The sequence below is a fragment of the Pelophylax lessonae genome (assembly GCF_965119305.1).
Source record: "Pelophylax lessonae genome assembly, chromosome: 1".
Lineage (NCBI taxonomy): Eukaryota > Metazoa > Chordata > Amphibia > Anura > Ranidae > Pelophylax > Pelophylax lessonae.
The window spans coordinates 180825218-180838689 of NC_138768.1; the positions used below are offsets into that span (position 1 = coordinate 180825218).

Consider the following 13472-nt stretch of genomic DNA (forward strand, 5'->3'; position numbering starts at 1 on the left):
ACTATGCGGTGAATGACTGCAACGTGTAGAAGACGTTAGATTTGAAATACCCTTCAATGAAAAAGTAAAAAAAAAAAAATCCTAGTGGAGAGGGCTGATTCATGAAAAACTGTTTTTATTTATATCAAGACATTCCTGTAACCCTTGTACTTGAGTGTTTATGGCTATATGAACAAAACATTTCTGTACAATTTGGTGTTACAGGAATGTTTAAGGCTGCATTCACACTTGAGCGTAGCGTTTTTTACCGCGATTTTACCGCGCTTTTTACCGCGATTTTTACCGCGATTTTTTCAGGCGTTTTTCATTGACATCTATCAAAAACGCTGGTAATCAGCCCAAAAAGAAGCTCGTGTACTTTTTTCAGCTACAGGCGTTTTGCAAAACGCTCAGATGTGAACAGGGGCCATTTAAACGAATGGGGTTTTACTTGTTGGGCGTTTTGGAAGCGTTTCTTTTGAGCGTTTTTGGAGCTGAAAACGCCCAGGTGTGAATGGAGCCTTAATATGGATAAAAGCACAAATATTTATAAATGGTCCATCAATAGGGGCATGGCATGGACTATTGGGACGCCTGCCTTTACACGCACATGGACTTTAATGGCATTCCAGTCTTAGTCCGTAGGTTTCAATATTGAGTTGGCCCACCCTTTGTAGCTATAACAGCTTCAACTGTTCTGGGAAGGCTTTCCACAAGGTTTAGTAATGTGTCTATGGGAATGTTTGACCATTCTTCCAGAAGCGCATTTGTGAGGTCAGGCACTGATGTTGGACGAGAAGGCCTGGCTTGCAGTTTCTGCTTTAATTCTAAAGGTGTTCTATCGGGTTGAGGTCAGGACTCTGTGCAGGCCAGTCAAGTTTCTCCACCCCAAACTTGCTCATCTATGTCTTTATGAACCTTGCTTTATGCACTGGAACAGGAAGTGGCCAAACCCAAACTGTTCCCACAAAGTTGGGAGCATGAAATTGTCCAAATCATTCGGACCAGTGTACAAAGCAAGGTCCATAAAGACATAGATGAGTGAGTTTGGGGTGGAGGAACTTGGCTGGCCTGACCTCGACCCGATAGAATGCATTTGGGATGAATTAGAGCACAGACTGCGAGCCAGGCCTTCTCCCGGACATCAGTGCCTGACCTCACAAATGAACTTCGGGAAGTATGGTCAAACATTCCCATAGACACACTCCTAAACCTTGTGGACAGCCTTCCCAGAAGAGTTGAAGCTGTTATAGCTGCAAAGGGTGGGCCATCTCAATAAAGACTGGGATGCCATTAAAGTTGCGTGTAAAGGCAGGTGTCCCAATACTTTTGGTAATATAGTGTATATATATATATATATATATATATATATATATATATATATATATATATACACAGTATCTCACAAAAGTGAGTACACCCCTAACATTTTTGTAAAATGCAGCCCCAGGCATGACACACCCACCACCATGCTTGACTGTAGGCAAGACACACTTGTCTTTTGTACTCCTCACCTGGTTGCCGCCACACACGCTTGACACCATCTGAACCAAATAAGTTTATCTTGGTCTCATCAGACCACAGGAAATGGTTCCAGTAATCCATGCCCTTAATCTGCTTGTCTTCACCAAACTGTTTGCGGGCTTTCTTGTGCATCATCTTCAGAAGAGGCTTTCTTCCGGGACGACAGCCACGCAGACCAATTTGATGCAGTGTGAGGCGCATGGTCTAAACACTGACAGGCTGGCCCCCCACCCCTTCAACCTCTGCAGCAAAGCTGGCAGCACTCATACATCTATTTCCCAAAGACAACCTCTGGATATGATGCTGAGCATGTGCACTCAACTCCTTTGATCAACCATGGCGAGGCCTGTTCTGAGTGGAACCTGTCCCTGTTAAACCATTGTATGGTCTTGGCCAATGTGCTGCAGCTCAGTTTCAGGGTCTTGGCAATCTTGCTTTAGCCTAGGCTGTCTTTATATAGAGCAACAATTCTTTTTTTCAGATCCTCAGAGAGTTCTTTGCCATGAGGTGCCATGTTGAACTTCCAGTGACCAGTATGAGAGAGTGAGAGCGATAACACCAAAGTTAACATACCTGCTCCCCATTCACACCTGAGACCTTGTAAAACTAACGAGTCACATGACACTGGTGAGGGAAAATGGCTAATTGGGCCTAATTTGCACATTTTCAGTTAGGGGTGTATTCACTTTTGTTGCCAGCGGTTTAGACATTAATGGCTGTGTGTTGAGTTATTTTGAGGGGACAGCAAATTTACACTGTTATACAGGCTGTACACTCACTACTTAACATTGTAGCAAAGTGTCATTTCTTGTGACGGCACGTGATGTCACACAGGGTGGGGTTTTATAGTGATGTCACTGGATGGCCACGCCCCATGGCTATATAAGAAACGGCAGAGAACGGACCTGGCACGAGGGGAGCCAGCATCAAAGGAGGACCGGGTAGGCGGCGGAAAAGAAAGCAGCAGAGGGAGAAGACCAGAGGAAGAACACATCACCAGAGGGAGAAGACAAATAAGATTGGAGGAAGAACACACCACTTGAGGGAAAGACCGGAGGAAGAACAAACGTTGATGTTTTTTAACAAAGGACTTGTAAAAACGGTCTCGTTTTTATTTACACTACACTGCCTTTTTTGGGGGGAGAATAGATAGGGGTACACTGTACCCTATATGCTCATTCACATAGGGGGGTGGGATTATGATAAACCCCCTGCCCACAGACTTCCACAACTACCAGGGTTGTCAGGAAGAGGCACTTGCCCCCATCAAAATGGGGACAAGGTCCTTTGGGGTGGGGGGTGCCCCAAAGCACCCACCCCCCCCATGTTGAGGGCATGTGGCCTGCTATGGTCCAGGAGGGGGGATGCGCTCACTTGTCCCCCCCTTTTTCTGACCTGCCGGGCTGCATGCTCGGATAAGGGTCTGATATGGATTTTGGGGGGAGGCCGTTTTTTAATTTTTTTAATTGGCTGTGGGGTTACTTTTTAAGATCCATACCAGACTCAAAGGACCTGGTATGAATCAAGGGGTTCATTTTTGGGGTGGGGTTCCACTTCAAGATCCTCAGAGCACAAGTCACATGCCACAAGTCGGATCATGATGATCTGACTTGGATGCAACTTCTATTCAAATCAATGGGCTGAAAGTTAAGATGGCTCTTATGGGGCTCTTATAGGGAACCATTGATTTTCACATGTCACGCGACTTGGCTCTGTAGTAATTTTATTTGGGACTGGAAAACAGAAGAGGCAGAGAAATAATGCTAACCATTAACGTGGCTAAACACGCATTAACGCCAACGCAAAACGCAAAAAGCTTCCTGCCATCGGTAGTGGCTTTGCAGCTCGTTTTTTCTAACGCTCTGTGTGCATGAGGACTTAAGGTCATGCACACCACTCACCTTAGACTACACACCTCATGTTTATTTTCAGTTACTTTCAGCAATGTGCATGCCTGCCCCTAATTCTGAAAAAAAAAAAATCAGCCCGCCTTGGCATGTAGTAATGTAGCCTACAAGGGGAACATGTCAAGGAAGGGTGGCTACATTTGACAGTAATACCATGTAGAGCCAGTGTAGCCACTCTTAAAAAGGTAATGTAAGGGGCAGCTATTTTAAATAAATATTTAGACATACAGGAGCAACCATGGCTAATCAAACATATTTATATTATTTACAGTATATGTGAACTAAATATGGTAAGGGATTTTTTTTTTTTTTTGGGGATGGGGGAGAAAAGTGACACTTTAAATGTCCTTCATGTTGGATGATTTATTTAACTGATCCTTCATATCTCATTTGTACCTTCATTGTTCTAGAAAACTAAATGCCCACACTTAAATATTTTATATGCATCTAAATACAGCTCCAGGTGGGGTTACACTCTGAATTCCATATCTACTTTCGGAGTGCTGGCACATTTCCACATAGCTGCTCACAATTGCATCTCAAGTGCAAACCACACACTGGGATGCAACAACCCTGTTCGCGTTTTTCGAGCTACGGCTCAACACAGACATGGTAAATCAGCAGTACTACTCCTGAATTAGTGGCTTTTTCCTTTCACCCTGTTAGGTATTATGGATTTTTTTCATGCTTTATCTTACTGGAACAGTAAACCAGTGGCACTACTCCATACTGAGTGGCTTTCTCCTTTCATCACATGAAATATTATTGCTTTTCCTAATCTTAATGAAATAGTAAATAATCAGCACCACTATTCATAGAAACGTACTTGACTTCTGACAGAACAGATCTTTCGCCATCAGAGCACTGGGACCTCCTGTATTGGCGAAAACTGCGGGGGGAATGGGAGTGTCTGATACGTATGGGGTCACCTTGAGTCCTAAAAAAGATAGAAACAAAATACCACACACATTTTTCAATGAAAACAGCTGCGATCTATGTTGCAATTTAATGTCATCACTAAGCATGTTGCCTTTAAATGAAAAACACTATTTCTCTATCATTATCAGCATCTTCTACTTAAAAAAAACAACATATTACACAACTCTACAAAATAAAAAATCAATACAATTAAAAAATATATACATTAAGAGCCCATTCACACTAGCACGACTTGTGTCGCCCAGGTCGCTTGACATAACAAAAGCAATGTTAATCAATCAGTGCCGTCTTAATTGGCACTACTGAAGTCGCTCCGACTTCAGAAAAGGGTCCTGTACTACTTTGAGGCGACCTGTGATCCGACTTGTCCCATATACTTCAATGGGAGTCGCCTCCTTATCTTAATTGAAGAGACTTGTTATCAGACTTTCCAGGAAGAAGAAAGAGATTAGCCAGGCATTCCCCACAGACAAAGTCGCCTGTCTCTTCAAAGCAGTGCACAAGTCTCTTCCAAGTCTCTAAACAAGTCTCTAAACAAGTCTCTAAACAAGTCTCCTCAAAGTCACGGGGCGACTTTCTGGTCGCGGTAGTGTGAACCGGCTCTGAAAGGCCTAAATACTTCTCAACTCTTGAGGTGAATTCACACTGCTGTGACAGACGTTTTACTAAATGGTAAAACATCTATCGCCGCAACAGTCACACTGTCCTATGTTTACTAGTCACATTGCAACATAGCCTAGGGCTGCACTGTTAAAACGCAGACATGCTGCATTCTATTGCAGCGCACCATGCTGAATTGCATGGCAATGTAATGCAATGTTTTATACACTTCAAATACCACAATGCCCCCTACCGCAGCCGACAACTGAGACCTCCGTTGCTGTGTGAATTCACCCTTTCATATCTGTGTACTTACATACATAGAACATGATTTTTTTCAGAGAATTCCATTTTTCAGTATGCTATAAAACAATCTGTATGAAGCTTTTCTGGTGCAAATAAGGTGAACTGACTTACTCTATTTTCATGTATGGAATTTCCTTTAATTGTTCTTCAGATAAGCCTGAGGGATCAACAAGTTCCTTCCTGTAAAATGAACAATGTGCAGAAATCAACATTAACGGCTCTCAACATTCCAAATTATTCCACAGCAGTTAATGAATGGAATAAAATAACTGAATAGTCTAAAATTGGGTGCATTATGCAGTGATATTAAGGTAGAACTTTGACCCCCCCATAAAAAATAAGATATGTGCTAAAGTACTAATTTGTTAGTATATCTGCTCTTACAGTTTTCTCTTAATCCTGTAAAAAACTCCCACAAATACCTGTAGCCTGTGAAGTCCTCCTACTGCAGCTTTCTGTGATGGTGTGAGAATGATGCTGCACTGCTCCTGATTTCAGAGTTGCCATTCCCATGTGGGCTGTGCCTGCTTGCACTACAATGAGATGAGAAAATGTTTTGGGGGGATGGCTATCACCATTGCTGACTGACAATCCTGTGTCTTGTCAATCAGGACCTGACCTCGCCTAGTCCTGCCCAATGCTTTCTGGGTTAGAAGCACCTCCTTTGTTGCAGAAACCCTCCCACTGTGATCTGCAGTGTCTGCAATGAGCGTGTGCGACACAAATAAAGGAAGATTTGGCTCAGTCAGGAAAGCTAAAGGAAGTATTTTGTATAATTTATGAAGCCTGTGAATCACATTGTAACTGGATTTGGCAGTTGTTTAAATTGTCATATGGGGGACTATCATAGCTCTCAACTGTCCCTGGATTTGAGGGACTGTCCCTGATTTGGAACAAAGTCCCTCTGTCCCTCTTTCCTCCTCATTTGTCCCTCATTTTGGTCTGATCTTTATAATTGTATATAAAATGCAATTTTTATCTTCAAAAAGTGTTTCCCAGTGCAAACCTTTTATCCAATTTCTAAACTGCTGCATTATTAAATTTCAATAGCCATTATAAAGGAATAACAGTGGTAAAAAAAAAAAAAAAAAAAGTACTTGTGGGTTTAACAAATCAGTTTTTTTTTATAATTCTCCTTTAAGGGGGCGTGGCAGGGGTGTGTCCTTTGCCTACATACTTTTGCTAATAGGTGTCCCTCATTCCCATCTCAAAAAGTTGGGAGGTATGACTATAGTTGTACTTTAGATTACCTTTCAACACCTGTGCTTAAATTATGAAGCAATATGGTCTGGTAAACAACAATTTCACAGTTTTTCTATCATTTATTAATAACAATGTTGCAAATGAGAAAAGTGTCGGAAGGAAAAAGTGTGTTCCCAACAGAAACCAATCAGCTTACAGGATAAGTTCCCCTTTTGTAACATGTTACACCCACCCATATTCAGGGTGTATTATGTAAAATGTTACTGTTGCAGCATGCCTCGCTCCGCCCGCCCAGCCACATAGTTCATTCGCAGAGTTCTGTAAATGAGAGAACTACAAGTACCAATAGCCTTTGTGGCTGTCTACTTTTAATTCTCAATGAACCGCCAGGATGTTGTTGAGTATTCTAGGTAGTTCATTGATGCTGCCTGTATGAGGTAGGAGCAGACAGCTTACACTGACAGTCTGCAAAAGCCCTGCATTGCACCAGCGATTTGCTGATTGCGGATGCAATGCTTTGTAGACTCCTAATAAAAAAATAATAAATGCACATTTTTTTAAAAAAGATGTTCATTTATCTTTATTTTTTTTTTATAAAGGTGAACTTATCCTTTAATGGGTATGTAAACCCTAAAAATTATATTTTTGCTTCCTTTTGTTATGGTATATATACCATTAAAAAGTTTTGTTATATCTGTGTTATCTTATAAGGTGACAACTTCCTGCACTCTGCTTTTGCTGATAGTTATCCATTACATTTATTTTAGCTATCTCTGAGGACTACAGAACTGCACCCCCCCCCCCCATTCCCTAATGTTATGGGGAAGATGAGAGAAGCTTAATCCATTAGTCCTATTCTGTTTCTGCTGTTCGAATACGTTATGCCCCATACACACGTGCAGATTATCTGCAGACTTTTGTCTGCAGACTTACCTTTTCTATGTAGTGCAAGGGCCTGCCGGATTGCATACAAATTGAAAGTGTTTAGGTGTGACCTCATATTATATGGTTTTGGTAAGTCTGCAGACAAAAGTCTGCAGATAATCTGCACGTGTGTATGGGGCATTAGGGTGAGTGAGAATGTCAACTTTGGACTAGACACCAAGTGAAAATAAAGAAAAAAAAAAAAGGAAACCAATGCAGCCAACAGATCTAGGGACTGGTGAGATGCAATAGGTTACTTTTTAATTTTATGCATTTAGATACGCTTTAAAGAGTAAGTAAACCCTCCTCTACAACTTGTACCTATAGGTACTGTAAATATCTCCTAAACATGCACCGTTTAGGAGATATTTACCTTACATGCAGCCAGTGACATCACTGGCGCATGCGCTCTGAAGGAACGGCCGCTCGTGCCGTTCCTTCAGAGCCCCGTGCTGTTACCGTCGGCTCCCGTGCGCATGCGCGGGAATGACGTCATCGCGGCTCCAGCCAATCAGATGGCTGGATGCCGCAAACCCAGAAGAAGGGCGACAGAACATGTCGCCCATGGACAGGTAAGCGGTCGGCACTGCGGGGGCTTCGTTCTTAGGTAAGTATTTCATAACGAGCTAGTATGCAAACAAACAAATATTGCACTCACATGTATCCAATGATCATCCGCATAAAACAAGAGGGAGGTGTGCACCCTTCGGGACCCGTGTCCAGACTCCACGCCGTGGACTGCGTGCCTTCCGGGTGTTCAGACTCCTCGTACACAGGAATGAGGTTACGCCACCTGGCCACGCCCCAGAGTCTGGACACGGGTCCCGAAGGGTGCACAACCTCCCTCTTGTTTTATGCGGATGATCATTGGATACATGTGAGTGCAATATTTGTTTGTTTGCTGGAATAAAGTGAGTTCATACGTTATCACACTAGTGGAGCACTATTCTTTTCCTCTACATGTTATTGAACTTGATCGGTCCTAAGCCAGTGCCTTGATCTCGGAAGCCTAAGCTGATGTGGTTCTTATTTGGCCTGTTTGCTGAGCCACGAGAGTGACTGAGCCCTTGGAGCTGGTGAGTGTGCATTGCTTCTCCCCCTTCAGAGCACAGTGGTGGCGGTTCTGGTGATCCAATACATCTGCACCTACAATTTTTCCCAACGATTTATCATTGTGGACTATTGTTATTATCATAATATTTGTGCTGTTTTGGTGAATTCATGTGTGCAGTTTGATTGCACTTTAAAATCATCTACTGATCGTCAGTCTTTTTGACTATTTGGGAGGTGATGAGAGTCTGACATCTCCTTTTGCGCTACTGGAATATTTATCAATAATTTTTGATTTATATGTATTCTGTTTTTTATTTATATGGACAGATGCCTGACTGATCTGAAGAGTCTCGCCTACAAGTCAACTCTAACACTGGACTCTCCATCATGTTTATTGGGTGCATTTAGTGCAACACTATGCAGACCTCCTAAATGCTAATATATTGGCGCTTTTCCACTGCATGGAACCGTACCGGTTCGGCACGCTTTTGTGCTTTTCCACTGCTGGTACCGCATGGTATAGGGTCGGAACGGTACAGTACGGTACGGTATATGTTTGCTTTTCCACTGCATGGAACCGAACAGTACGGTACGGTACGGCTCTGAAAAAACAGTACCTACTCGATTGTGGTTCCAACAGGTACCAAACTGGTACCATATCCCACAATCCTTTGCATGCAGTCACTACTAGCCACTGATTGGTCAGAGAATCCCACCCACCCCGTTGTTATCCCACCCACTTACCTTTAGTACTACTTTAGTGGAAAAGCAAACCTATACCGTACCGTACCGAACCGTTCCGACACTATACCATGCGGTACCAGCAGTGGAAAAGCAAACCTGGGCCAAGCAGGGCCGAGTAGAGCCGAGCCGGTACGAGCCGGTACTTGCAGTGGAAAAGTGCCATTAGTGAACCTTAAAGAGACGCTGTTGTCAGACCACTCATTTCAACAACAATCTTCCCATAAAGCTATGTGTGTATTATAACATAATCTATACACCGTTTTTCCTCTACAAAACCTCCCTTATTAAAAAATCCCAAAGCCCAGGGGTACCACCTGGGTGAGATTATAACTGCAGATCAAAAAAACATCCCAAAAGTATTTCAAACGCATCCAGAACAATTTTCTGTGGCATAGATGTTAACAGTAACTGAATAGCATTTAGTTTTATCATAAACAACTGCAATTTTTTAAAAATACTTTTTTACTTCACCTTTTTTTCAGCCTTTGATGCATCTCAGTGCTGTTGATATCTTGCAGCTTATTTGCAGCCACTGTTTACATTTAGACCAGTGATGGCTGCTTGGCATTTCTCAGGCAACTTTACTAATGATAACAGTGGGTCATTGCTGTGACTATGTGTTCAAACAGCTACTTGAGGTCTTAATCTGAAGTGTACGCGATAAGGCAGCGACACAGAAGCCTAACTGGAAGTTACGGGACAAAGTGCTGTCACCCTATAAAAGGAAGTGCCTGAACATGGACCCTAATGGCAGGATCACTAGGTACAGGTAGTGAGAATTTTCCAGCACAAGGATATGAATCACATATCATACATCTTCTTAGTACTACTCCACCATAATAACATAATGCTTCCATCTGAAATCCCGGAAAACATTTTCCAAATGTACCAAAACTGTGGCACAGTACAATCCAGCAATCTTGCTGGCAGACCTTTTCCCTTTTTTTTTACTTTTTGCAGTGTTGTAGAAACTGTAAAACTCTTCTCTGTTGTAGCATACGTGTGCAGGTGTACAGCCTGACATTAAGAACAATAATTAATACATGCCCCATGGTTTCTAGGCATGTTTGTTACATGGCAGGATCTAGGTCCATGTGTAAAAGTAAATAATCTGCGCAATTAATTAAGGTTATATATAGTGACACAGTGCTTATACACAACTCAAATAAAGTGAAAAAGTGCACATTTGGCAGACAACTGTGCAAATAAACCATATACAGAAGCTATATTAAACTTCCTCACTAACAGAAGTAAGATGGATCAAAAATATATATATAAAATACAGCGCTATATAAAATCATAAGGTGCTTGTAAAGCTCATGAGAACACCAGTCCAGCAAGCGGTATCCATTAACCCGGATTTACCCATATTGAGGATTCATTGCTTCTATATTATCTCATTGAGGTGAGAGGCCATCTTGTGGCTAGATGGTGGTGGTGTTTTTGAGCACTCTAGTATTGAGACACCTATCAAGCACTTTTTGTATTAGCCTCACATTTGGTCATTTCGTGGATTGGATTTCATTCTCAATTGCACCCTATTTGTGGAATGTATCTTATGGACACTTTTTATAGGCACTTTTAAGATATATTTTGTATATTCTTTTAAGCACATTGTCACTTTATTGTTTACAAGCACCTTATGATTTTATATAGCGCTGTATTTTATATATATATATATATATATATATATATATATATATTTTTTTTTGGAGGATCTAGGTCTATATCTAAAGCAAATCAAAAATGACAGGAATTTTGCCACAGCTACTTTTACCAGGTCAAAAATTGCAATTACAGATTTTGCCTGTGGTGTCATATGATATTTCATTTTGCAACCCATCTATGCACGTAGGATGGCCCTTTATCAATGTGATTATTCAAGGTTGGATGAATTTCAGTCCTCCTTTTAATATACACAAAATCAAAACAAGATACCATGAGGGGCAGAACATTTTTTTTATGTTTGAGATCGAAAGAAGAACCCATGTTTGTTCAGAAGGCTTATATATAACCAATGAAGACAATAACTACTTACTGAATATGTTTCCATAATGCTTCCTTGGCCTGAACATCTGGGCTCCGCCTAAGTTATAATAATAAAAAAAAAAAAAAAAAATGAAAACTATTTTCTCAGTTATAAATGGTTTATACGAATGAAGAAAACACAGAAAAGAGGCTACAGTATATATATATATATAGTTGATTCATATCTATGAGTGCACATGTTTGGCTTGTATCTTTGTTTTTAAATCCCTTTTGGGAGGGTCATGTGATCTCTAAGCTCCAGCTCCCCTTGTCAGTGGCTGATGGGAAGGAGCACCGACCTCAGGGGGTGGTATGGCAATTAAAGCCGCCAGGTGCCGTCTTGCCGTTGAAAATGTAGCCCCGTTGTTAAGCCACTTGCTGACACGAGAGAGTCACAGCTCACTTATTTTAGCCTTTACTTCTTCTTTAACAATGTATACATACATATGAATGGACCCTACATCTGTGTTTTGCAAAGCTGACTTTAAGTATATAGCAATATTTATCTGCAGCGTTTTCAGTCTTACTATTCAGATGCAATGCCATGAACGTCCTCCTGCAATCTCCTCCAATTCTACTGCCACCTCTGTCTGAAGCTGAACTTCACATACTCTTATACTCAACCTAGACCATATACCTAAAACTAAACAAATAATTATAGGTTGACAGCTAATCTAAGATAATAGCCACCTTTTGGCAAAATGTGTTGTAAGAATCAGCCCTGGTCCTGCTATGGAGCTTAGAAGACTAAAGTATCTCCAAGACGAATGCTAAAAAAAAAAATATGCTAAGGCAGTAAAAGACACCAAACTTTATGGGAAATGTATTAGACAAACTGCTAAATGTATTTGGAAAATGGCCAATGAGGTCAGCCAGTCATCTGGTGGGACCCAGTCCAGTAAAGGCACACTCATCTGTATAAATGATCCTTTTGATGTTGATGCCAAGTAGCAGTCAATGCTTCTATATGGCGAATCATGTAAAGCCTATTAGAAAATCCTAAATAAAGAAACATCATAGTTTTGTCTAAAATGTGAAAATGTGTAGAAGAGTAATTGAAAATAAATATACTATATATATATATATATATATATATATATGTAGCACAGTTCAATATGACAAAACTAAACAACTTAAATACAAGAAAACGGAGCAGGACAACGCAACCACTGGGTTAGGATGACCATGGCGATATGAGCCAACATAATTACCACTCTCGGCATAGTAGCTGTTATTCTCTGCTTGCTTTTACATACTCTAAATGCATGCTTGAGTGAATCACAGCTTTAATGAATCAGTCCCCAAAATACAGATGCATCTTTAAGCACACCTACATTTATTATTTTTTTTTGTTTTTTAAAAGAACTACCAAAATGTAACCTCATGCTAACAGCTAAACGCAGAGCTTAAAAGATTTGTGATCTGTTGATTTGCAGGATTTGTAATTTTGTTCAAGCAGTCTTGTGATTCCCTCAAGGACAACTGTAGAGAATTACAATTTCTTGGCAGGTAACAATTTACATGTGTTATTCAACTGTTTATTTTGCTATCAACCTGAAGTTATGCACATGATTCAGTATGCGGTGTTTTTGCTTTACTAAAGGAAAATAGGCTGTTTACTTTGCAAGGGAATTTTCCCCAGAGTTTAGTGAATAAGGTGAGGCAATGCTGACTTCTATTATCCAATTATGTGCAAGCAAAATGCTGTTTTTTTTTTTTTTTTTTTAACTTGCACAGGATTGGGATTTATTTGCAAACTGAAACTTCACCACATTCTTCTGCGAAGTTCAACTTTTAACAATCTTTTTGCCTATTTACCTAAATTTACCCCTCCGCCATTAACCACTTCTGGACTGGAAGGTTTTCCCCCTTAACCACTTAAGCCCCGGAGGATTTGGCTGCTAAAGGACCAGGGTTTTTTTTGCGATTTTTTACTGCGTGACTTTAACGGACAATTGCGCGGTCGTGCGACGCTGTACCTAAACTAATTTGACGTCCTTTTTTTCCCACAAACAGAGCTTTCTTTTGGTGGTATTTGATCACCTGTGCGATTTTTTGATCACGCGCTATAAACAAAAAAAGAGCGTAAATTTTGCAAAAATAACAATATTTTTCACATTTTTTTATATGAAATTCCCCCAAAAAAAATGTAAAAATCAACATTTTTTAACATTTTTCAGCCAATTTGTTTTATGCTACCTATGTTTGGTAAAAAAAAGTCGCAAAAAGCGTATTTTGATTGGTTTGCGCAAAAGTTATCGCGTT

General features: G+C 40.8%; 1 protein-coding gene across 1 annotated transcript in view; it reads right to left on the reverse strand.

Annotated features, from left to right (window-relative positions):
• The window catches only part of EPB41L4A (erythrocyte membrane protein band 4.1 like 4A), a 445595-nt gene that overhangs the window by 10030 nt on the left and 422093 nt on the right, over positions 1–13472 (reverse strand). Inside the window, exons 19-21 of the mRNA XM_082243130.1 lie at positions 11218–11265; positions 5367–5435; positions 4237–4347 (exon numbers count right to left, since the gene is read on the reverse strand). Coding sequence (XP_082099256.1) covers positions 4237–4347; positions 5367–5435; positions 11218–11265 — 228 coding nt within the window. The remainder of the gene's footprint in view (positions 1–4236; positions 4348–5366; positions 5436–11217; positions 11266–13472) is intronic.